Source organism: Eublepharis macularius, chromosome 2 (assembly GCF_028583425.1).
Source record: "Eublepharis macularius isolate TG4126 chromosome 2, MPM_Emac_v1.0, whole genome shotgun sequence".
Classification (NCBI taxonomy): domain Eukaryota; kingdom Metazoa; phylum Chordata; class Lepidosauria; order Squamata; family Eublepharidae; genus Eublepharis; species Eublepharis macularius.
In genome coordinates this window covers 216,448,674-216,475,058 of record NC_072791.1, presented here as the reverse complement: position 1 = coordinate 216,475,058, position 26,385 = coordinate 216,448,674, and the positions used below count along the sequence as shown (strand labels likewise).

General features: G+C 45.0%; 1 protein-coding gene across 1 annotated transcript in view; it reads left to right on the top strand.

Annotated features, from left to right (window-relative positions):
* SPATS2L (spermatogenesis associated serine rich 2 like) overlaps positions 1-26,385 on the top strand; it is a 145,025-nt gene that overhangs the window by 92,873 nt on the left and 25,767 nt on the right. The window contains exons 5-7 of the mRNA XM_054972731.1: positions 10,200-10,440; positions 15,466-15,666; positions 18,285-18,420. Coding sequence (XP_054828706.1) covers positions 10,200-10,440; positions 15,466-15,666; positions 18,285-18,420 — 578 coding nt within the window. The remainder of the gene's footprint in view (positions 1-10,199; positions 10,441-15,465; positions 15,667-18,284; positions 18,421-26,385) is intronic.

Genomic DNA, 26,385 nt, shown 5'->3' with positions numbered 1-26,385 from the left:
GGCGATCTGTACCTGACTCCAACAACAATACCCTTTGTCCTTCCTCCCCTTATTTCCACCCACATACTTTCTACCGGGCTGTCAACCACATTCTCCAGAACTTGCTGACAATCAAGCCCTCTCCTCACATACAATGCCACTCCACCTCCTCTTCTACCCTTCCAGTTTTTCTTGAACAACTTGTACCCATCAACTACCACATTCCAGTCATGGGAATCATCCCACCAAGTCTCAGTAATTCCTACTATATCATAGCTCTCTGTTTGCAAGAGAAGCTCAAGCTCGTCCTTCTCATTACCCATACTTCTGGCATTGGTATATAGGCACTTGTAGCCCTGTACCTTTGCTTGATCTGTCCTACTCAGGTGGTCCCCACTGTTATCACTTCTTCATTGAAATCCCCTTGTTGATCGTCCTCTTACCCTTGCGGGATCAGTTTAAAGCTCTCCTGATGAAGCTGTCCAGGTTCTTTCCAAACATTTTCTTCCCTGACCTTGAGAGGTGATGCCCATCTTGTGCTAGAAGGCCTTCTCTAAGGAAACTTGTCCCGTGGTCCCAGAACCCAAAGTGCTCCAGTCGGCACCACCACCTCAGCCAACAATTCACCTTGAGTGTAGTCTGCTCCCTTTTTTCATTCCTCTTCCTTTAACAGGAAGGATAGAAGAGAATTCCACCTGTGCCCCCTCTGTCTTCAACTGCCTTCCAAGAGTTTCATAGTCCTCTTTAATTCTTGCTATGGTATTCGCGGCCGTGTCATTCATTCCCGCGTGAATCAGCACAAACGAATACTCATCAGTTGGTCTAATCAGTTTCAGCAGTCGGTCTGTAATATCCTGAATTCTGGCTCCCGGCAAGCAACACATCTCTCAGAGTAGGGGATCTGGCCTGGACACATGATGTTTCTTACCCCTATGACCACCACCTTCCATTTTCTTCCACTTCCGTGTGGCCCCATGCCCTCTCCATTCTCTCTTCCAGGTTTTTGTGGTTCTCCTTCCACTCTCTTCTCAGTCTCAAGCACCTCAAACCGATTCTTGAGCTCTAGTGGACCAGAGCGCTGCCTTAGTCCATGTCTTCCGGTTTGTATTGCAGAACTGAGAGGAGACTCAGAAGGCATATTGACTCTTCCTTCTTCTCTTGGACTTCTTTCTTGATGCTTGGGCAGAGCCCGCAGGCTCTTCTCAATAAAATCCTCCCCTTCCTTGATTTCCTGAAGGGCGGTGATCCTCTCCTCCAGGCTCTGAATCTTCTCCTCCAAAAGCCTGACCAGCTTACACCTCTGACAAGTGAAATCCGTCTTCTGTTCTGGGAGGAAAACAAACATGGCACACTCCATGCAGGAAAGGGGCCTTCTGTTGACATCACCGCCTTCCAAGTATATTCCAAGAGTACTCTTCTAGCTGCAGGTCCCTTTCCTTCTCCTTCTTAGAGCCCAGATGGCTGTGATGTGCCTCTGGTGAGGAGGAGCCTGATTCAGTCAAGGCTCACTCAGTAGAGAGTGGTGCCAGCAGTTAGCCCCAGGCAAAAAAGACACTCTCCAATTAGTAACAATCCCCGTCTGCAATCAACTCCAACTCAGGCAAAAAAGAAGGAAGCTAAGTAGGTGGGTCCTGGTTGGTACTTAGGTGGGAGACCTCCAGGGTCGCTTTGCAGAGGCAGAATGGAAAACCACTTCTGCACTTCTCTTTTGCCTTGAAAACCTTGCAGGGTTGCTATTTATTTTGTTTTGTTTGCTCTATTTATAGTCAGCCTTTCTCAGTGACCGGAGAGGAGGAGTGTGTGAGCCTGGGGCTTCCTCCCCCTCCAGCCGCCAAAGCTCCACTGATGCCTTGGACCTCACGGGCCCACTTACCAGCCCTGGAGGCATCTGATGCAGCATGGAGCTGCAAGAACCTGGAGTGGGATGAGAGCAGGGGAAGCTGGCAGCCCGCTGAAGCCTCTTGTGGTTTCAGCGGCCATGGGCCTGGCCAGGAGGCAGCTGCTTCTGATGCTGACCAGCCAGGCTCACCCAGGCTGGAGAGCAGGAGCGAATGAGCCTGGGACTCCTCCCTCCCCCAGCCATGAAAGCTCCACTGATGCCTTGGACCTTACTGGCCCTGGAAGCATCCAATGCAGCATGGAGCCCTCAGATAAGGGATAAGAGGAGGGAAAACCAGCTGCCCATTGCGGCCTCTTATGGCTCAGCGGCCACCACCGCCAACACAGCCAGCCACTGCAGAGGCAATCCAACCGGCAAGGGGGTCTTCCTTGCCGCTGCTTTTCCCATCGCTGTGGCAGCCTGGACAGGCAGTGGGTGAGACATGGAGATAGCTGGGCCGGCCCAGGCCCTTGCCGTTACAGGTCTGGCCAGGAGGCAGCTACTCCTGAGGGCAACCGACCAGGCACACCCAAGTCAAAGGGCAGGAAGCAAGCTAGGTGGGGCCGAGGGCACCCCACTGTGCGCTTCAGCTGAGAAGCTGTGTGCTGACAGGTAAATATTTTTGTGCGCGATTGCAGAGCTACACACACTAGCGGGAACACTGGTCACAACTCTTCCTGAGCTCTCTCGGCCCCACCCACCTCACAGGGTGACTGTTGTGGGGATAATAATAGCCTACTTTGTAAACCACTCTAAGTGGGTGTTAAGTTGTCCTGAATTGAATGTTGTTGTTGTTATTATTATATGGCAAGAGCAAATAGGGGCAAAGTGCACAATTTGAGGCAAGATTCTAGTACCAATTATATGGCTTTGAAAAGCATTGTATATAAAATTCTTCTGGAACTGAGAAGGGATGAGAATCCATGTGAGTTCAGAGAAGAGCTTCTTGATTAGCAGGAGGTGTAGTGAAGAGACTGGGAACTTCTCCATACAAGTGACGAAAGGGAAATCTTGAGGCAGATAGAAGGCGTGTTAGAGGCCTAGTTTAATTCATTGAAATGGGGAATGACATGTAGTCATATGAAGGGAATTCTTTATTAGCCCAAAACTCTGATGTAACTGGAGAAGACGCTATCTTCCGCGTTTTTTGCGTGATATTTCGTGATGTTCTGGCAGCAGGTAAGCAGTGTGAAAAGGGCCCTGGTCATGGAGCTAAAATGAAGGTGGACAGAGAAAGGTCAACAAAATGGGGGCTTGCTGAGGAATGTCGAAAATATTTGCATTCATACATTGATAATATTGGCCTACCACAATATCCAGATCCCATCATTCTCAGGCCGTTTCCACACTGTCTATAAATAGCTCGAGACTCACGGAAGGCTGCCAGCTTCCTCGTGCGATTTTTGACGCCATCTGTTTACAAAACGCCACAAACGGTGATTTATGACGTTTTGTAGTCGGATGGTGTTAAAAATTGTGGGAGGAAGCCGGCAGCCTTCCATGAGTCTCGCGCTATTTATAGACAGTGTGGAAACGGCCATAGTCTTAGGAACAACTAGATGTGACTTTTAGGATAAGTTGTATCAAGGTTCTCATTCCTCTCAGTCAAGCCCCTCAGGAACAAATCCCCAAACACCACAGGGGCCCAATTTGGATTTGGGCTATGCTGTAGGGGAGAAAGGGCTTCAGCCGTCCCATCATGCTGTTATCTCAACTCAAAATGGCCCTATGAGGGATGTTATTTGCACAGCAGTGGGCTAATAACAGGGATTGAGGGGAATGATGGCCGAGTAAGAGAATCTGGTCCCTGCTCGATAAAAAGGGTAACATCCAGCTTGGCCCTTTCTTTCAGAATCCTACTCAGTTTACACCCAGGAAAATATTGCACTGTTAGGATTCTCCTTATCAGCCATGTATTGGTGAAGTGTGATCACCTTCCCCAACTGCATGAAGAAGCTCTGCTTTTACATATCAGTAAAGTGTTTGAAACTCTGTTTGGATTTTACCCATTTTCTTGGGATTCAGAAGCCAGTTTGGTGTAGTGGTTAAGAGCGGCAGGACTCTAATCTGGAGAGCTGGGTTTGATTCCCCACTCCTTCCCTTGAAGCCAGCTGGGTGACCTTGGGTCAGTCACTGCTTCTCAGAGCTCTCTCAGTTGATTGTTGTTGTGGGGGTAATAATAACACACTTTGTAAACCACTTGGTAAATGGGCGTTAAGTTGTCCTGAAGGGCAGTATATAAATCGAATGTTGTTATTATTAAGGACCTTTGTGGTAGTCGTCCCCTTTCTCTATGGCTGCAATTCCAGCACACTCAGGAGGATTTTTGTATCACTTTGAATGAATGTTTGAAGTATGGTGCAGCTGGAGATTTTTCGGATATAACACATAAATAGGCAACAGATTCTAATAAGTGTCTTAACTTTGAATACTGAATTTATAGAATGGGGGCTTAATAATATTTATCGTTGCACAGAAATAACTTTGTTCTTAAAGAAGAATGTAGCGTTGGATCCCATGCAACCTCTCCCCTCTCCTGCTGTGGTCTTCTGTTCCCTCTAAAATTGTTGCCCTTGGATTGATAGATCCCCAGGAACATGTTGAGGGGGGGCACAGTGAGGGGCTGCCCTGTGGTAGGGGGAGCAGTGCAAGTGAGGAATCAGTGAAAATTGCTCTCCTCCTTCTTCCGCAAGTGGAAGCGCCTACTGCAAATGAAAAGAGCGCTTAGGATCTAAACCATCATCTGACCTGACGTATTTGTGGCTTCAAATGATACCTTCAGTGAAGCGGAAGGAAGAAATAGAATAGCTAAGCAATTAGTGCTGCTGTAGTTTATGATCTGCCATTATGGAAAGCACCAAATCACTGCCCTACAGATTATTCTGAGTGTGCCAAATGGCAGATGTTTAACAGAGAAAAATAAAACTCAGCTGAATGTAGCATCCAACTGAATATGTATACAGTCCAAATTTCAGTTGCTGTGCATATGATGGGTTTCCAAAAGTACTTTGAAAGAGTGCAGGCAGCATTTCCACTTCAAAAGAAATACTTGAATGCATCAAAGGAAATACGTATCCGTAAATTCTTTAGCTGCATCGGAAAACTTATTTTCTGCCAGCCAGTAGGATTTTCCTCTTTTTGAAATGTTTTCTGTAGAGTGAACTCACACATTTTTGTTTGTGTCTTTGGTGCCTACTAGGGGTGTGCATAACAAAAAAAATGAGCCAAAAATACAGAAATTGCTGGTTTGGCTTGTTAAAGCAACTTCTGGAACAAATTCAGGAAATGAAGCTGTAATGATTCCACTGTTACCGGAATGGGTCTCCTTGCGAGTTGTTAGCAAGCAAGGAGATGGCTGTGCGAGAGGTGGTAACTAGCGAGATACTCCACCAGTTTTTATGGGGCCCCCTCCCCAAGGAAACAGATGATACTGGTTTTTCCAAAATAAAGAGTAATTTTATTTAAAGGGAAAAAACTCACACACACAAGAGGCAAATCATAAGCACCCAAGATTCCTAGGAAAGCAGTGGTCTCATGGTGTTTCGGGTGATAATTACCTATCAGAGGAGTAGACTAGTCCACGGAGGAAGAGGGCTTCAAGCTGCCAGCGTTCTCGACCCGGAGAGGCTCAAATAGGGATTCTGAGGGCACAGCGCTTGGATCTGAGTAAGTGTGCACAATTTGGCTGTGGCAAAGCGAGTATTCTTATAGGGTAAAACAGACCCTGAGGCTGGAGTGACTTCAGCCTGTAAGACAAAGGAGCCTTGCTGGGCAGTTTGGCTTGTGCGGCATGAAGAACATTAGATTCAGTGGCTTATGATGTCATATAATAAGCAGTATTAAAATGGCGGAGGCTAGACAGACTGCTCACCCCCCTCCCTGCAAGCCCAAAAGTTTGTGTGCTTCATTTCGGTTCTTACTATACAGAGGCCTCTCAGGCAGGCCAGGCAGTGGTGTGAGCACTTTGTTTAGAGTTCAGTACAACAAAATTGCCAAAATACTGTCAGGGACACAGAGAGAGGGACTGGAGACGCTGCCGGCGCCAGGGTTTCTGGTGCCTGCAGCCAGCCCTCAATGATGTCATCATGCAGCACAAGCCGGGGGCATTGGCCGGCGGATGGCTGGGGTGGCGGGTACAGGCTGCTCCGCGCTCCGCACGCCACCCCGGCAGCAGCTGTGCCCAGCTGGGGGTGTGTGGCGGCAGCGGCACAGGGCTGGCTGGCTGCAGCAGCTGCAGCCCAGCCTCGCCAGCTCTGTGGCGCGCGCCTCCGCCCCTGACACCCCCTCCGGCACCCCTCCGGTGCCCTCGCGCCCTCAGGTCACCGCCTACCTGGCCTCAATGGGCGCACCGGCCCTGACTGGAGGGAACAAAATTCTTGGGGCCTAAAGTCAGCTTGAGGCCCCATAAAGCTAGAATCACCCTGCTTTCAGTGCATACCTTTCAGTTTTATTTTATTTTTACCGGGTTCTAGACTGCAGCCACTAGGGGCGCAGGCAAAGCAGAGTAGATCATACAGCAGAAGATCGATCTTCCCAGTATTGTTTGCTGTCCTTTTTTAGCAGCAACTTTTAAAGCAAGGTCTCTGTGGCAGCAAACTTTTCGAACTACAAGGTTGAGGCTAACATTTGCATACCACGAGATGTGACTAAGCCCATCGACCAACTGGGTACGCCTTCATCTCTCCCTCCCTCTGGCATCTAATTCTTCTGTGTTTGTCCCCCTTGCCCTTTTTCAGCCTTGTTCCTTCTCATCCTTTCCCCGGCCAGGAAATTAAAACATACTTAACACTAGAACGGAAAGTAGCAAGTTAACATTTCCCAAGAATTTATCAAAGTAATGAATGGGTGACTCTCCTCCTCCTACCCTTACCATGGATTGCAATCAGTTTTATGGTTACAAATGTGTAATGGTGAATGCCTTCCTTCCAGTTTATATCAAAGCAATACTTTAGCTTGACTATGTGACTATAATTTGTGTTAGCTATGATGACCAAATAGAAACACCACGTTCAGGGGCATTATATGCTTGAATGCCAATCTTGGAGGGCAACTGTTCGGGGTGGCTGTTGCCTTTGTTCCCTGCTAGCGGGAAGTATCTAGCTGCCAGGTGTGGGAAATAGGACACTGGACTAGAGAAGCATCTAGTGAGATCCAGCAAGGCTCTTATTCTTATGAAAGATAAAAAGCATGTAGTTATCCTATCCTTATTTTTACAGAAGGGTTTAAAAATATTGTACAGTGATTGGACTGCCTCCTCTGCATCTTTAAATATGCTACTGATTTATTAAAATGTGTTGGTAGACAGGAGACTGCCATGTTTTTTTAATGCTGAAGGAAAAGCATTCTGTGCATGCCCAGATGTATTTTTCTCCCAGAACTCAGCCTGTGCTGAAAACAAACCCTTAAGGCTTAGTGAGATCTTGGCACAAACTGAATAATTAGAAAAGACATTTCAGAGGAGTAGCCATGTTAGTCTGTTGCGGCAAAACCAAAAAGGAATCTAGTGCCACCATTAAAAAATGTATTGTAGTTCCAGCTTTCGTGGTTAGAATCTTATTTCATCAGCTGCATGCTGTGGATTTTCAGCTTGCAGATATTACTAGGTAAAAGGTAAAGGTAGTCCCCTGTGCAAGCACCGAGTCATGACTGACCCATGGGTGGATGTCGCATCACGACATTTTCTTGGCAGACTTTTTATGGGGTGGTTTGCCATTGTCTACCCTATTCATCTACACTTTACCCCCAGGAAACTGGGTACTCATTTTACCGACCTTGGAAGGATGGAAGGCTGAGTCAACCTTGAACCAGCTACCTGAACCCAGCTTCCCCTGGGATCGAACTCAGGTCGTAAGCAGAGCTTGGACTGCAGTACTGCAGCTTACCACTCTGTGCCACGGGGTTACTACACACATGGAAAAAATGCTTGTTAGTAAGGAAGAAAAGCAGTTGTAATTCCCATTAAAATCCCTGCTATGGGGCTATGATACCTTGTAATTACTTAATATTATTTGTTAATTTTTTTCAAAGCTTGTATGTGAGGGAAACAGAAAACTTGAGATAAGCCCTATGGAATAAAATGGATACTTGCTTAGGAATGGTCCCAAAGGTCAATTCAGTTCTGTTCTGTACCCTTTGATCAGCTAAAGATTTGTAACTTCAGCCTGAAAAAAAGCATGGATTGGGCCGTTCTGGAAATTATTCCCCGGGGTAATTTCAGCCGCCCATCTTGCCCTTGCCATCCTGCCCCCCCCCCTTTTTAAAAGAGGCAGGAGAGGAGGGATTGAGATGGAATGGGAAGAGAGAGCCGGAGACAGCTGGATTTCAGCATCTGAGGACTAGAATTGCTTTCTAAAGTTAGTGCAAGCGCAGGAAGACAACACACTTGGCTCACCTGCCTCCTCTCCTCGGTTGATAAAACCAACTTTTCACATCTCCCCTTCCTCCATTAAGTATCCCTATGTTGTGAGTTTGCTTTTTTTGTGTTACGTTTTGTTTCTGGGCAGTAGGAATGTTTGAAAAGAATGTTTGTAGTTCGGTACTTTTTGAGAGAAGCGGGTGCAAACTAATTCACTGTCGCTTGTTCCCAGGTAACTTGTGTCTCACCTATATTTCACTGATAGTGCATGTCAGTGTTCTTGCTGCTTCCCTTGGCTGGGGAGTGTTTCTGTTTATTGCTGCTTTTTTATTTGTTTTGCACCCTATTCCATTGCAATATGCACTGTGTGAATCACAAGTTGAAGAAAATGTATTCTTTTGATAATCCTGTCCCTTTTAATGTTTACAACTTAATGAAAAATCCTACTATATAATGGCAAACCATATTGGCAACAACTCAGTTTTTATCCTCGCGCAGGCGCACTGTTGATGACTCTGGCCTCGAGGCCTCTGCACAGCTCCTGCTTGCCACCGGGGGGAGGACTGCCTAAGCACTTCTTCCTGTGCCTCCCCTCAGTGCCCTCCCACTCTGGCCTCTAAGCTGCTGTGAAGCGCCCACTTGCCACCAGGAGGAATGCTCAGGGCATCGATTCGCCGGGCCCCCTCGCAGTGGCAAGCAGGTGCTTTGCAGAGCCCCCCAAGCCAGAGCGGGAGGGCGCTGAGGGGAAGAAAACGAGAATACAAATTAATCTTTGCACAGGTGCATTGCCAGGAAGGGGCCCTCTGAATTGGCAGGAGAAGGCGGAAGCCCCGGCAGCACTGGATGTCTGTCCATGCTCGCCTGGGGGGAGGTCCCCGCTAGATCCTGTGGAGCTTATTCTCCCCTCCCTAAAGAAGCCTGGCTGCAATCGTGAAGGCAGTTTCCTTGGAGTAAGCTCTATTGAATAACATGGGACTTATATCCGTGTAGACTGATCACAGTTTTCTAGCACCTGGGCCAATTCCAGACGGCCCTCTGCAATCCGAAACGTTGCATCGCGCGGAAAACGTGAAATATCGTGTTTTCTCGCGCGAGTTTTGCGCGACCTCGCGCAAAACTCGTGCGAGAAAACGTGATATTTTGCGTTTTCCGCGCGATGACGCGCGACAACACGCAACGTTTTGGATTGCAGAGGGCCATCTGGAATCGGCCCTGTTGTATTTTTTCACACAATGGTCTTTGTTGCTAGTTCTTATATTCTCAATAATAGAAAGCCACATGATTTTCTTTGTTATGATATTTGTTTTAGATTAGGGTCATAGGTGGGAGGAGTTGGAATTTTTCTCTGGGGGCCCATGGTTGCTCTCAGCAGTCCTGATATATTGTTTCTTTTTAAAAATGCCAGCGCTTCTTCCTATAAAGTACCTGATATTTACTGCTACTTGAGTCTCATATTTTATACTCCATAGATGGACTCCATTATATAATATAGCACAGTTAAGACATGTTAGTACAGTTTGGTGTAGTGGTTAAAAGCGGCAGGACTCTAATCAGGAGAACCGAGTTTGATTCCCCACTCCTCTGCTTGAAGCCAGCTGAGTGACCTTGGGTCAGTCAATTAAGAGCAGCAGGACTCTAATCTGGAGAGCCAGGTTTGATTCTCCACTTCTCCGCTTGAAGTCAGCTGGGTAACCTTGGGTCAGTCACAGCTTCTCGGAGCTCTCTCAGCCCCACCCATCTCACAGGGAGTTTGTTGATGTGGGGAAAATAATAACATATTTTGTAAACTGCTCTGAGTGGGTGTTAAGTCGTCCTGAAGGGCAGTATATAGATCAAATCTTGTTGCTGTTGTTGTTGTTGTTGTTATTACAGTTAATAGTATTTATACTACAGTTTGAAAATGAAAGTGTGGCGCTTATTATTCCTGTTGTAAGATGTGCAATACTGAATTATGCCCTCTGTCCTTGAAATCTTTTTTCCATGCAGAACAGCAAACGGAAAAGAAGCAAATCTAAACAGCATTACTACAGCAAAGATACGAAAGATAAAGATGATGAGGCAGAGAAGTTATCTCTGGAATCCCCAGAATTGTGTGGCTGTCATCTGAATTGCTCTGACAAGGAAACGTTTCCCAGAAAATCTACCAGTGAAAAATCAAAAGTCGTTCCTCAAGACGAGACGAGCTTGGAACACAAAGATATGAGAGCGGAAAAACCAGAAATCACAGGTCAGTGCATTTTAGAAAAAGGCACATGTGCTCCAGTGTTGTGTGATCAGAGATTAAGTAGCTTGCTTCCTCAACCATCGTTAGGGCCTTTACCTTGAGGGAAAGGGACGTGATTCCCACATGTCTTTCCCCTCCTACATATGCTTCTTGCTTGGACAGAAAGTGAGTAGGAACTTTACAAATTGCTAAAATACTCTTATATTTATTCCTAGTATGATTAAGGGTACATTTTTTTAGCGCTGAAGGCAACCTAATGCTTATTATTTTTTGCCTGCAGTAACCATTTTCTTGCCTTAGGCAATTTTTGGTTGGCATTTATTTTCCAAGTCTGTAATCCTAGCCCCACTGCATTGTTTTGCTTATTAGAGATCTTTGCTGTTTGACAGAAATTCGCCTGGACTCTCAGTGAGAAAGATGGACAGTAAATGAAGTTAATAATAAATATCCATCCCTAGCCACACCCACACCGCCCACCTCACCCAATTTGTTCTATGATTCGCTTTGATTCAGACCTCTGGAGATCACCCTGATGATTGATGACTGCCAGGACAGAGACCACCATTTGTGCTATTAGCTTGGAAGTGTGGAGCCAGTGTGGCATAGTATTTACAGCGCAATCCTATGAAGAGTTACTCCGGTCAAAGCCCATTGATTTCAACTGGCTTAGACTGCATTTACTATTCATAGGATGGCACTGCAATAAAGCTCGCTTCACACCTTTGGTCAGTCACACTCTTTCCACCTACCCTACCTCATAAGGTTGTTGTGAGGATAAAATCAGGAGAGGAGAACTGTGTATTTCTGAGTGGTCTCTTTAAGTTCTTTGGAGGAATGAAAATCCAATCATATCCTATCTTCCTCACTATGTCAATCATATACAAAGAGGGTAGATTCCTCATCTTTAATCATGCTGGCAGTACATACCTACCCTGGGGGTTTGTAGAAGGTGGACTAAAATGTGTGTAAACAGACAATTTTCATGCAAGTATACTCCCAAGATTTCTATGCACATTTCTTTGCACATGTGAAGTTGCTAAACTGTTGGAGGCACTAGATCAGTCTCTCCATTGTTCCTGTCACTAAATCATAAGCATGCTACGAAGTAAAACCCTCTTTTTTCATGACTGGAGACATTCTAGACAAAATTGTCTTCGAAGGTTTATGTTGAATAAATCCCAGCCCTGGAACCAATTTCCTTGATTTTTGAAGACTTTGAAAGAGATGCCAACTGACTTATATTATCCTAACAGAATGTAACAGCTATGCATAACTCTGGTGTAATAAAGAAATACTGTCCCGAAAGGAAAAAAAAACTCACACCCTTGTGGAAATAATCTTATTGCAGCTTACCAGTAGTCAGCCATTCCACATGACAAACAAAGATCCAATATCTAATATTGTTTTGCTGCTTTGTAAATATATCTCCTACTATATAAAAAGCAAGCCATATTGGCGACGACTCACTATTGGCAATGACTCTCTTTTTATCCCCACACAGGTGCACTCTGGGCCTGAGCGAGGATAAAGAATTGTCACCAATATAACTTGCTTAGAGGGGGTGGGGAGGGCCGCACCCTTCTCCGTCGCTGCAGCAGCCTCCTCGGGGCCTCAGGAGGGTCACAGTGCTGTGGCCGCGGGGGCACTGGGGAGGCCTGACATGCTGTCCCGGGCCTCAGCAAGACCCTACCAACGGGCCCTGGAGTGCTCCTGCGCTCCACACTGGCCCGATTTCGGTCCCAAATGGGCCTGCTTTGGCCTCATACAGGAGCACTGCGGGAGCATCGCCACAAGCCCTGGAGTGCTTCTGTGCTCTGCAGCAGGTCATTTTCTAGAGCCCAGTTTTTTAAAAAACAGGCTTGGTTGCTAGTATATATATAAATATGCTGGCATCTTGAGTCCTTCGAAAACAAGTTTGCAGAGAGAATTATCAAACCATAAAAGCAGAAGGGGCAGATAATCTTTTTGGGAATGAGTGCTGAAAAAAAATGCATGTTCTACATACAAAGACACTGGTGTGCTGGCAACCTGGTATGAGGGGCTGTAAACCAGTGGTGGTGACTGTGCAGGTCTGAAGGTGATGGAGGGCACAAGCCATGCCTGTTGCCTTCTTCGGCATCAGTGGCCCCAGCTGTACTCCCAGTGCCTTGGTTACAGGCACTGGGAGTACAATTGGTTATAATTGTCCTTGAGCCTTGGACGCCAAGCAGAATGGTCTTGTTTGCCACTGTCAGTACAGTTACTGGGGATGGGTTACCCCAGTATGCAAGAATAAATGGAGAGCAACAGGTTGTCATGAAAATAGAGCAATGAAGCAAACAGGTCAGGGTGATGCAAAAAATAAAAAGGGGGTTCGGGGGGCAGGACCATCTTCACCTGGTCCTGAAAAGATCCTAAAGAAGGCAGCAGGTGGACCTCTTCCAGGAGGGAGGTCCATAATCTGGGCATCATCACAGAAAAGGCGGTCTTTGTGTCATCTTTTTGCTTAACTTCAGAAGAGCAGTCACATGGGGAAGGGCATCCACTGATTGTCTCAGTCACTCATGATGATCTTTACAGCTCCATTTCTGTGTTGATACCAAGTGTATTTTTGTTCTCTATACCAAACCAGCGGTTCACAAGCTGTAGCGAGCAGTTAGAAACGTTGCCGATTGCTTTCTGTGAAAAGCAAACACGCAAACTTTAACCTGAATTTCCCCAGAAGAATTTCCAAGCAACTTCTAAAGCCACCTTTTGTTTAAGTTTGTGTTTGCTTTTTCATAAAAGGCAATCGGCAATATTCCCAACTTCTAGCTGACCTTTCTAGATAGATTACCTAAGAAAGGGATTCTGTCTTACATCAGCTGTCTCTCCTTTCGGGAGTTTGAAAATAGCAAGGTGTTGAAACAGATAAAACCAGCAGTGCACAGCATCTGGCAGCTTGGGATTCGGAGAAAGATGTTTTGAACTCGGCCCGTTATCAACTGATAGAAGCTCAGCCTTTAATACACTGGAGATCAACATCTCAGAATATGTTAAAGCCATTCATGAGAAAGACCCTAAAATGTACTTTTCCAGTGCTTTTTACACCAACGATTGATTTTCATTTAGATAATTGTAAAACTGAAAGCATCTCTAGGGTCTTTGGTTTTTATGCATGGTTTGCTGGCACAGTTCCTATGAAGTCTCAGAGCCAAGCTACAAGTGACGAATGACACTTGCCTGGCAAGTGAACAGACTCAGGGCCAAGCTACACATGACGAATGACACTTGAACAGCAAGTGTATTTCTCCCTGTTCACTTGCCCTCCACTCAATCCACTTGCCGTTCAAGTGTCATTCGTCATGTGTAGCTTGGCCCTCACTTGTATTCCTCCCTGTTCACTTGCCATTCACTTGCGCTCCACTTGATCAAGTGAATGGCAAGTGAACAGGGAGGAATACACGTGAGTCTGTTCACTTGCCAGGCAAGTGTCATTCGTCACTTGTAGCTTGGCTGTCAGGCAAACTTCAAAGTTTAATTTGAATTTGCTGGGGAAGATGGTTGTTGTGGGTTTTCCGGGCTGTATTGCCGTGGTCTTGGCATTGTAGTTCCTGACGTTTCACCAGCAGCTGTGGCTGGCATCTTCAGAGGTGTAGCACCAAAAGACAGAGATCTCTCAGAGCAGAACCACAAGTGACAAAAGGCACAGATTGGACACTTGTCAGTTTCCCTCAAGTTTTAATGGGAAATGTAGGCAGCTTGGCGGAATGTTGGACAAATGACAGTTGAAAAGTCCATTGGACAGTAGACAGAGAGAGAAGCTGCATGACTAGGATGCCTACATTTCCCATCAAAACTTGAGAGAAGCTGACAAGTGTCCAATCTGTGCCTTTTGTCACTTGTAGTTCCGCTCTTAGTGTCACGGGGATCTCTCAGTGTCACGGGGACACTTGCTGGGGAACTTGGAAAAAAGAAGACAGCATGGTGCAGAATGTCAAAATAAGATCCGAGAACCCAGGTTCGAATCCCCTCTCTGCCGTGAAAACTTGCTGGGTGACCTTGGGCCAGTCACATATTCTCAGACTAACTTACCTCTCAGGGTTGTTGTGAGGTAAATGGAGAAGGGGAGAATGTTCTAAATCACTTTGGGTCCTGTTGGATAGAAAACTGGGACAAAAATGAACAGATTACAAGCCTGCCTCGTGCGGGTTGAACACCAATTTTATTTGTTGAGAGTCAGCGTTGTAAAGTGGTTAGAGTATTAGATTAAGATGTGAGAGGCCCAGGTTCAAATTCCCACTTGCCATGGAGAGCTGAGGGACCTGAGGCCAGTGACATACTCTAAGCCCTAACCTACCTCACAGGGTTGTAGTGAGGATAAAACGGAGAAGTGGAAAACTATGTAAGATGATTTGGGTAGAAAGATAGAGTATAAATGAAGTAAATAAATTCTAGATCAGCTTTAGCCCACAACCCACAGCACTCCCATTATGCTGCCATTTTCCCTTTCCTATGCAGCATCACTGTGGCTATTACTGGCAGGGCTGGATATGAGAATCAGGAAAAAAAATAGATGCAGGAATGCTGTTTTTCCAGAAATACATAATTTTATATAAATTATATACATATCATATCAGTATAGACATATGCATAGACACACTCAGTTCAATGCATAGGCATGGGGTATCATAACTGTAGGCCAGGGCTGGAAAAGCCCTAAAAATAAAATCTTTCCTATTTTGTTGTCTTGGATTCCACAGGCTCTTCCTGACTGCTGAAAAACTAATGCAGTTTTAATTTCCTGGATGATATAGGCCTAATCACCTCACTACGGAAGTGTCAGTTTTCATCTTTCTTTTAGGCTGTTGTAAAATAACAGAAACCAATGTTTAATCATGGACATTTTGCGATTCTTTTCGCTTTGGCCTTTAGTATTTCTTTTCCTGAGAAACAACCATTCATTTTAATTTCTTAAACTAATAACCGTGATTCTATTATGGTTCTTCCTATCCCGTCAGTAGTTGACAGTCTTTATTGTGTTTCCCCCCCCACCCCACACACACCCAGGACAAAAGGCAGAACTCAAGAAAATACCTCTAGAGGCCAATCTGGAGTATGTCAATAGTATGGAGCCCCCAGATACATCTGTACAGTCCTCTCAACCTCCGTGCAATTCTGGCAGGCTGAAGTCAAAAACATCCACTATTAAGTCACCTTTATCTGCATCCCGTCCTGAAATGAAACAAGAAGATTCATGCAAGAAAAGAGGTAAATGGGATTTGTTTTCTGTCTAATGCAGTCTAATGCACAGACAACACTGTTTTCCAAAACATTTATTAGTATTACTGACCGTAAATGTTGCATAGCCTTGCCGGTCTTGCAGTCTTTTAAGAGAAGCTGCTCTTTCAAATGCTATTCTTGTTTACTTTGTAAAGGCAAATGTTGGGGAATTATGTACCACTGTTTCTAACGGTCAAGTACCTAGTGAGGCGCAGGGAGGACTGATTGCCAAAGGGAAAGGGGGAGAGGGAAAGTGAGCCGAAGAACTGATGTCTTTTTTAAATTTATTATTTAAAATTCTGCCCTCTTAAAGGCCACCAACACAGCTTAACAAATAAAAACTATATAATAAAATAACATTTTAAAATAATTAAAACCAACCAGAACCATAAACAACAACACATCATTAAAACAGTAAAATTAGAGCTAAAAACACAGACTTAAAAAAACATTTAAAGCATTGCGTCCAAAGAAGGGATCGCTGATGGAACCCTGGAGGGGGAACTCTGGAGGTGGGGGGATTCTCAAACTGATCCTTGCTTCTACAGTTCCTTGCAGTCCCCCCAGCTTGTCGTGGTAAATAGGTAATATAATCCTGAGGGCAAATAGCACTTTCCAGTCACCAGGCTTTTCAAAACCCATCATTGTGGACTTGCCCCAATAGCATGTTCCTCAGGACTGATTCCTGTCTTACAATTTCCTATAAAGAAATCTCTATTTAGGAAAATAGTAAAGAGTCCAGTAGCACCTTTAAGACTAAACTTTACTGTAGCATAAGCTTTCGAGAACCACCACTCTCTTCATCAGATGCATGTCAGATGCATCTGACGAAGAGAACGGCAGTTCTCACATGTCAGATGCATCTCGAAAGCTTATGCTATGTCAGGTGGTTCTGGAAAGCTTATGCTTCAGTAAAAATTGGTTAGTCTTAAAGGTGCTACTGGACTCTTTACTGTTTTGCTACTACAGACTAACACGGCTAACTCCTCTGGATCTATTTAGGAAGGTATGCCTATTGTGTAATGGGAAGCCTGGTTCACTCATTATGTTTTATGCATAAGAACAGACATATAGGTAGATATAAAAGACTTAGGTATACCTTCATGTGTGCAGCTCATGTGAGTGTACGGTTTTCCAGATATCTTATTTATTAGAAAACTTTAATTGGCAACAGAGTTCATTTTGCTTACACCTAGAAAAATTAGTCATTCTGTGATCTTTCCATACAACAAAAACATGGGGGAAAGGCAGAACTTCCCCTAAACCAGTCCGTATCATTGTAGTGAAAATTCATGGGTGACATGTCATAGAGTCATAGAATCACTGGACACCTTCATCCAATCAGATGTGACGTCATTGACAACCACTTTTTAGGTGCAGTCATCCAACCAGTTATTGAGCTCCGTGATGCAGAGTGGTAAGCTGCAGTGCTGCATTCCAAGCTCTGCTCACGACCTGAGTTTGATCCCGGCAGAAGCTGGATTCAGGTAGCCGGTTCAAGGTTGATTCAGCCTTCCATCCTTCTGAGGTCGGTAAAATGAGTACTCAGTTTCCTAGGTACTGGGGAAGGCAATGGCAAACCATCCCATAAAAAGTCTGCCAAGAAAATGTCGTGATGCAACATCCCCCCATGGGTCAGTAATGACTCGGTGCTTGCACAGGGAACTACCTTTACCTTTACCGTTATCCAACCAGTTCCCTATCCATCTAACCATCCTAGAGTCTAGCCCACAGTCCACCAGTTTACCCATCAGAATATCTGTTCCAACATCTTTCCTGGGACAGAGATCAGGCTGGCTGGCTTGTAGCTCCCAGGATTGTCCTTCTTTCCTTCCTTGGAAATTGGGATGACATTTCCCCTCCTCCAGTCTTTTGGCACATCACCTGTCCTCTAAGAGGGGCTGGAAGATGATTGACAAATCATCTGCAAGCTCTTTTGACCATTCTTTAAGCACTCTTGGGTATACCCCATCTGGCCCAGGGGATCCAGTGCAGCAAGGTGCTTCCCCACAACTTCTCCACCTATGTCAACCAGTAGCCCCAAAGCTGTGCTTTGCCTACTACCACCTTTAGGAGGGCCTGTTTATCTGGCTGAAAAAAGACGTTTCTGTACAATGTCTCTGTTTACCAAGGGTGCCTGACTGCATACACAAATGCACGTTTCTAGCCAAAACAGCAAACAAATGCATATTATACCAGGGACGCTGGTACGGACTGTTGTAACACCAGCACAGTCTTGTAAATCACAGTCGAATACTGCAGGGGATTTAGTCTAATGTCGCAGCCATGAACTCCATCATGAAATATTTAGGACTGATCTACCCATCAAGAAAGCAATATTTGCTCATCAGAGTCAATTTATTCTCAGTTTCTCTGCTGATTAAGAAAGTTCAGAAGAGCTTTGGCATGCTAGCTTGGAAAGAGTTGAACGATTTGTTTTATTTGTCTCTGAAGAAGAGCTTGAAAAATGGGCAGATTGTATTTTTTAAATGTAACATTTTTTTCCTCTTACGGACTCATTTTGCTTCCTGACTGTGTACAGACCTCTTTGCTTTCAGCTTACATTCAACAGCTAATCATGCTTGGATGCTTGATTGTTTTTATAGGTCCAAATATTGAAAAATCAGTAAAAGATCTCCAACGCTGCACTGTTTCACTAACAAGGTACCGGATGATGATTAAGGAGGAAGTAGATAATTCAGTAAAGAAGATCAAAGCTGCCTTTGCTGAATTACACAGTTGGTAAGTAGGTGAAGATGGGAAAGCCAGAGAAGGCATTTTAGAATGCAAAGGGTAGAGAAGGTCTAAAGCTCGAGGCCTTTGCAATATTTTACCCGCAGATTTTTGAATCCGCAGGTTGCAAGCAAGATTCTACTATAGGATAAATCCAGCTTAGTTATTTCTAATAGCAGATGGGAAGCGATGACAGGTACCCCAAGAGAAATTCTCTTTTTATTGTTGTTTTCGATAATATAGTACAGCAATCTAAAAACCAACTAGCAAGAAACAAAAGACTCATCAGATCAGAAAACAAGCAGAGTGTCAACTGTAACACTGAGTCTTGAAGATACCAAGAGTTTTGGCTTGAGGGAGGCAGGAGCCCCCCATCCCCCTGTGGTTTCAGCAACATCAGGCCCCTACAACTTCTTGAAAGTAAAAACTAACATCTAAAATGGTATTGCATTCCCAGGGCAGACTGGGGACACAGTATTGTTTCATTTGGCCCTAAGGGCTAAACAACTATGAAGGTGGCAGTTGCATGTATTTAAACACAGGCCTGAACCCACATTAGGTTGAAAGAGAGGGCAGGGAGCATGGCCACTGCAGGGCACATGAAGAGCTCAGAATAAGCTCATTCCACCTGCCCCATCACCCCAGGTCTTCCACATCTGGTGGGGTTTGCAGGCTCCACAAACACCTTGCCAGCCACATGATCAGCAGTGGCTGGCGGTTGAAAGTGCATGCAGTTCCCTTTAAGTCTCAAGCCACCATTGATCACCTTGTCGGTGGAGATGGCTTGGCACTGCCAGTGTGCATGGTTGCACTGCCGGTTCCAAACCACCACTGCTTGTCAACTGGCCAGCGGATCCTGCAGAGTTTAAGCATCTTGAGTGTGAGGGTCCCCAAAGCACAGGGCCTGGGGTGGCTACACTGGTTTGGTTTACCTTAGGGAGGCTCTAATGTGGTGTCTAAAAGGGTACATAAGTGAGAGGTGTTCAGCCGTTGTCCACAATGTGACTGCCTGCCATTTTTCCTCCCCAAATACTGTTTGCCCAACGGAGGTCAGCTGAGCTTGGCAAAGGACAAAAAGACTTGCAGAGTCGAAGTGAATTTGGGAGGAGGGCATGCCTGTGCCCTCCTCAACCGAGGATCCCTTTTTCTTTTAAAGTGTGAGCCTGCAGTTTTGAGTAGGAGACCCGTGACAGCCCATCAAGAATGTTTGTGAAAGATTGGATCTTCCTGCAGCTCCTTTTTTTTTTTAAGTATGAGGAAAAGATAACACACAACCAGCATGTCATGTCTTAGTTTCATCATAAGGCCCTGGTTCTTTACGGCAGGGGGTACGAGATCAATGACGGCAACTCTAAAGGAAGCTTTGGATCTACTGCTGCTGTGTCCTTGACAAGAGAGAAGTACTTCTGAGATTGCCTCCCGGGGCTGATTTCGAATAATCATCTATTCAACAAATGGTGTATTTTTACCTTCCTTTCTTATAAATGAAAACTATAAGAGCGAATGCGTAGTGTGCTGCAGAAATAAACAGACGGTATCCTCATTTCCTAGAATCTAGGACATGACATACCATAATGAAGGGGGTTACAAAGGGGGTTACAAAGATAAAGGATGTTGCATCCTCTATTACAATAGACAACCATGGCCGTTTCCACACGACTTACCGGCTTCTGGAATGTTGTGCAAAACACGGAAGATAGCGTCTTCTCGCACGAAATCACGCCAGGAAGGCGCTATCATCTGGGGGTTTTGCGCTACATCGGTCTTCCTGGCACAATTTCACGTGAGAAGACGCTATCTTCTGCGTGTTTTGCGCAATGTTCCAGAGGCCGGTAAGTCGTGGGGAAATGGCCCATACTAACATAGCCTCATATATTTTTACTTTCCAATTAAGAAGACTATGCGAAAGACCCTTAATTGTTCTGAATATTACTCCTGGAGTATATTCAGTTCATATTTGGACATTCATTTCCCCCCTCTTTTGGTCCATTTTTGGAGGGCCCCCCAAAGTAGAGGTGGCCTGTTTAGAACATCGTTGCTTCCTTCTCCTACTAGGCAAGCCATGGTCTTTCCTGAAGCAGAGGGTGCTATATTGCCATTTTTTTCTTGTTGTGTTCTGTGAATGCATGCAGGCTGTGGATTGACATCAGAGAGGTGTGGCAGCATCGTCTTGTGTTGGTTTGGCAGCTTCGATATACAGCTGGCATGTGTGTGTGGTTGGTACGCCGTTCCATGATTGGTGGGTATGGGAGGTGTCACGATTGCTGGATTCTCAGCTCCTTGTTCTTTGTTGGCATTTCTTTGCTGTGAGAATATAGGATGACAACCGGCTGTGCTAGTGCAGTTACAGCCTGGGTGTCGTGTTGGCACCCCAATCTTAGGATTGAGCTGTTAGCTTTTCTCATCGTGGCTGTCCCTGCTCTTTGTCCCTGGCTTTTTCTTTCTCTCTGAAAGCACATTTGCTTCTTCTTCGATGGATTGTTTACCGATTTTTTTCGTGAGGTTTCCCCACCACCAAATTATTCTCATAGATGTTTATGTGAGTTTTTATTGGATGGTTACTAGTGTCTGGTAACTGAATGTTAAGTGGTTTCCCACCATCACCAGTTAGTGCATTTTCCATATATTGCTGCCTTCTAGGGCTGATATGTGAACACCATTTTATGCTTGATACAATCACTGCTTACTCCTGTTTTCTAACTGTGATTTATTGTTCTCTTTTTCTACATTCCTTCTGTTGTACAGTGCATTGGATCCAGCAAGCGTTTTCACTCAATGTTATCCAGCTCTTCTACTTACTAAACATCACCTATGCATTTGTCCTGCAAGTCCCACAATTGCCAGAGCATTTATTTTTTAATTTATTTTATTGACACACCCCACCTTTCTCACGCTCTCCCTTTTCCACTACCAGAAAAGCTGGCTGGATCTAGCTCATAGCTTTTAATCTTTATTCCTTTTTATAATTTCTCTCCCACTCCTTTTATCTGATTACATAATTTTTCATTTCCCCCTGTGGCTTACTTCCTGCTTTAGATCACTTCACAGCTATATCGTCCCTTCAGTTTTAGAACATGCTCTCAGGTTCAGTCTGTAACCGATCATTCTCACAAACTCAGCAACAGTTCTGAACAGCTGACTGCAGTTTTTTTTTAAACAAATGCCATTTTTTAACTGTCAACTGTCTCCCAAATGATAGCTTAAAAATTTGCTCAGACACTCTTTTCCTGATTCTCGGGGCTTTTAGCCGTTCCTAACATTCTTTTTATACAGTAGAATTCAAAAGGATATTTAAAAGATTTTTTTAAAATCTCCACTTCATTTTTTAAAACCAAGTAATATTGTTCTGCAGCAGACCTGAAAATCCTACTTAGTCTATGGATGGCCCTTTAATTGCTGTATTGATTGGCAAAAGACCATTGGATTTTTGGTACGAGAGGGATTGATAGAAACCAAGAATAAAAGAAGTTACTGGGCTCCAAATACTAAGAAAATAAGTTCTTATATCAAATATGTTTACTGGCACTGTTCTGTGGCGATCTGAAATGAAATATCTGCTGTATGGATTGCTTTGTACCATTAATGGAAGATAAACTGTAGAAAAGAGCATGATCGAGATTTAATTACGTTATGTGCAAAACTGACCTGAGCTACATCTCCCTTTGTTTGCATTTGCCGAGTGGAGAGAAGGAGCACTAAAGCCAACGTATTTAAAACTTCTGTAATGTGCAGCTAGTACTTCAGATCTTTGCCAGGTGCCTTATAGCAATTAGTTCCAGAATAACATTGGAAAAAATAAAGTTATCAGTTCTTAAAAAAAAACCCTCACCAAGTGAAATTTCGTGCAATAAAAAGCAGAAAGTGGGTGGAAAGCAGAAGGGGATTTTGAGAGAAATTTTCACTTAAAATACAGGTGGGTGGGTGGGGATTAAAATTAAGCCATTAAGTCTGTCTGCATCATATGATTGAATTCTGGATGGAGAGCCGTGACAGTCCTAGAGTGGGAGTAATAATCATTCATCTTGACACTCAGACACGATGGAGTTTTATAGCTTTCATTTCCTTTGGGGAGGAGGTCGGTTTTGTTGGGAAGACTGCTCAGAGTCAGCGGAGGCAGGCATGTGTCTGTGAAACAGCTGTGCTGCAGACAGTGTGCGCGGTTGCACAGAAGTCGTGTCAGCTGGAAAGCACTTACAGTTAGCAGCAGCTACAAATATTTTGCCAGCCTCCTAGCACTGCTTTGCACTGAACAGGCATCTTGTATTTTACCGCACTCCAAGTCTTCCTTCTCATGAACAAGTGATGTTGCCTTATGCTAAATCAGACCGCTGCCAATCAAGTTCATTACTGCCTACTCAGAGTGGCTGTCCTTGGTCTCAGGTGGAGGTCTGTCACGTCACCTACCACCTCATCCTTTTAGATGGAGATGCCAAGGATTGAACCTGGGACCTTTTGCCTACAAAGCAGATGCTTTGCCGCTGAGCCATGGCCCCTCCCTCTCCCTTTATTTCCCATCATCCAAGTTTGCCGTTCTTGGAACTTGGACATCCTCAGATAGTTTTAAATCTTTTATGTTGCCAATACTAGCATGATCTGCAACCTGGGTTACAAGTGGAATCATTAGCGGGCTTCCTTCCTCTTTAATGGCATGCATAGAAATAATGTGTCTTTGTGTGTTTTCGAAATTCTCAATGAGCTTCAAGTACATTATCTCAACAAATTTTGCACCAACCCATGGAAAAGAGTCTAGTAGTTTTATCCCATAATGATGGGTGAAATGTCTGTGCTCAGAAACTGAAATTGTATAGGTGAGGTGAGGTTGATGCCCTGGGCAATGAATATAGCACATGACTTCTGGGTGAAAAACAGGACAGAACGTTATTGATTACAGCCACTGGAACATTGGTAAGGCATAGGACAATGGGTCTACTGCACTGAATGGTCCCTTGCTGTTTGATGGACACTTCCCCAGCATGTCTGCTGGGTACTGTGGGATGCTGGGGGTGTACACCTGTCCAAGCCTAAGTGGTCCCAGATACCCAGGGTGAAGACTGCAGTGTGTCCAGGCACACACCCTTCTGCTTTCCCCAGATCCCTTAAGGGGACCCTGAAAGGGGAGGGTGAGGCACCCCATCAGCACAACTCACCCCAAACGATCCTGCCCATTGCCTCAAAAACTACCACAAGAGGTGGGCATGTCGCTCATCTCCATCAGGTGTAGCAAAGTTGGAGTCCTCTGCCACCCTAGGCAGTCCTTGCCCAGATGTCCAGCGGAAGGTGACAAAAAAAACCCCAGAGCTGCAGCCAATCTGCAATTCCTCCCTGGCCCCCTACAGGATGACCGGTACACAAAACCCGTGGGCAATCAGGCATTGACCACCCAGGTCACAAGCACCCACATTTGTCATTTCGATGCCACACTGTGTCCACCATGCCACCAACTTGCCAGCTGGCCCCACCTCCAGCGTTCCTCAGCGGTCCTGCATAGTGTCCACTGGGCCATTGGCTTGCCAGCCAGCCTACCTCTGCCATTGCTGCAGCCCCTGTAATGGAGAAACATAAGCCCCAGGCTGGTCCTGAGTGTACCCCTTGCATTACTTGGAAGGCCCAGCATCTGATGGATTGGCTGTGAACTGCGGACACCTGGCTCCTGCCACTGCGATGGAGTAAGACCCGAGGTTCTCTGGGATTAACCTGGTTGCTGCCGTGCTGGGCAGCCATCCTAGCCCCCTGGTTGGTCCCGGACCACCAAACCCAAGCTGGGAGGTCTCACCATCAATGGCCTATGCTCTGCACGCCCCTCACCTAGCTGACATTGCCACAGACAGTACACATTATTCAGTACACATTATTACCATGAAACACATCATGATGCTAAGAACCGGGAGCTAATGTCTCCAAGCAACAGTCTCCTGGGGTTAAGAGTGTGTAGGTGCTAGATCTTCCTCATGTTTACTTGTATGACTTCTAAAGATGTGGTTGCCTTCCCTCTTACTCGAGTGGGGCTAATAGTAGATTCAGGGGCACAATTTAGATCAGGTACGCAGTGCAGGGAACGGGTTAAATTCTCCTTCCTCAAACTGTTCTGATCTCATTTGCAGCTCCCAGTGGCAGGTCATGAATTAAAAAATTAAAATTAAGATATCAGATCACAGCTCTTTTAGCATTTTTTTCCCATTCAGGTGTAAGAAATGATGCAAAAATTTAGTGGAATTAAGCTCAATTGAACTCATTGGAACTTATTTTTGAAAGAGACTTAGGCTCAGAACCCATGAATGCAATCTTAAGCATATTTTCTTAGAAGTAAGTTTCGCTGAAATAAATGAGATTTGCTTTCAAGCAAATATGGTTATAGTGTGGTTTAATTTATATCAAAGACTAAGTTCATATAATCAGACTGATTTGTTCAAACTAGATTTGCAGTAAGCTTTGTGTCCTTTTCAGCCTGATCTTTGCTGCATTGGCTGGAATCAGGTGGTAGTTTTAATAGATCTGAAAATGGTTATCTGAGTGTGGCAAAGCACCTCTGTTAGTCTCTTGCCTTGACACCCCAGCAGAGGTCTGTACATGCAAATTCCGTAAGTCCCAGCATACCTTTTTTGGTGATCAAATGTAACCCCTCCTTCCTTTTTTACCAGTGGAAAACCAGTTGAATACAATTCTATGTCTTTATTTGGTTTGTGATAGATGGCTTCTTACTTTTAAAAAAGACAGAGAACCTTCCTAAGTGTCAGTATCTAATATGGGTGATATTTCCTTTTCCCACTTGTAATCTGTTCTACATTTCTTTAACATTATGAATTTCAGCTGTCAGCTCACAATCTGTGATGTGTTCAGTGCAAAAACGAAAACCATTTCTATTTTGGCCAGTTTAAAGCCGAGCATTTCAGTGTTCAGGTTCTAAAGAGCCATGTTGGCTCTTAAAAGTGTATAAAATATCTTTGTGCTTTGCCAAGCAGAGGGCAAAGCTCAAACGATGTGCTAGAGCATAAGCTTCCAGCTGCTTATAAACTTATTTGTAAAGAAAAATAACAAGTGAACCTCTAGATTATAACAGCAGTGGCATTCACACGCTCAGGGCTTTTTTTCTGGGAAAAGAGGTGGTGGAACTCAGTGGGTTGCTAGCACAGGGGGGAACTCCTGGCGGGAGGTGGTGCCCCTGGTACCACGTGTACACGCACGCTTCCAGAACCGTGCAATGACATCACTTTGGGTCAGCTGGAACAAGGGGGGAGTTTTTAAAAGTTTAAATCGCCCTCAGCAAAAATGGTCACATGGCCAGTGGCCCCACCCCCTGATCTCTAGACAGAAGGGAGTTTAGATCGCCCTCCGTGCCACGGTGCGGAGGGCAATCTCAACTCCCCTCTGTCTGGAGATCAGGGGGCGGGGCCACCAGCCATGTGACCATTTTCAAGAGGTGCCGGAATGCCGTTCCACCATGTTCCAGCTGAAAAAAAGCCCTGCACGTGCTTGTAGAGAGCTGCTGGATTCAGTACCGTTTTTGAAGCTGCAAGAACATATTCAGAGCAGCCGTGCTGTTTCACACAGTGGTCAGCCACGTGCTCCTAGAAGTCCTAAAAGCAGGGCATGGAGGCCAAAGAAACCCAGTGATGACCCCTCGGCACTGGCGTTCAGGTGGTTCTGGCTTCTGAAAAACAGAAGTCCCATCATCACGGCTAAAAACCATAGCTGGACGGCTTGGCTAAAAACCATGAGCTTGTCTCTAAGCCAATTCATCTAATCTAATTAATTACTACAAACCATGACAGTAAATTACACAAATCACTCTTGAGTGAAAACTTCCTTTTGCCTCTCTTGATTCTGCTGCCCATCAACTTAACTGAGTGCCTCCAAGTTCTCTCTATCCACTTTTCCCAACCCATACATGATGCTATAAACCTCTCTCTCGCTCCCCGTTTAGTCAACTTTTCTCTGTACTAAAAAGCATCCAAATCCTTGGCCTTTCTTTTAGGG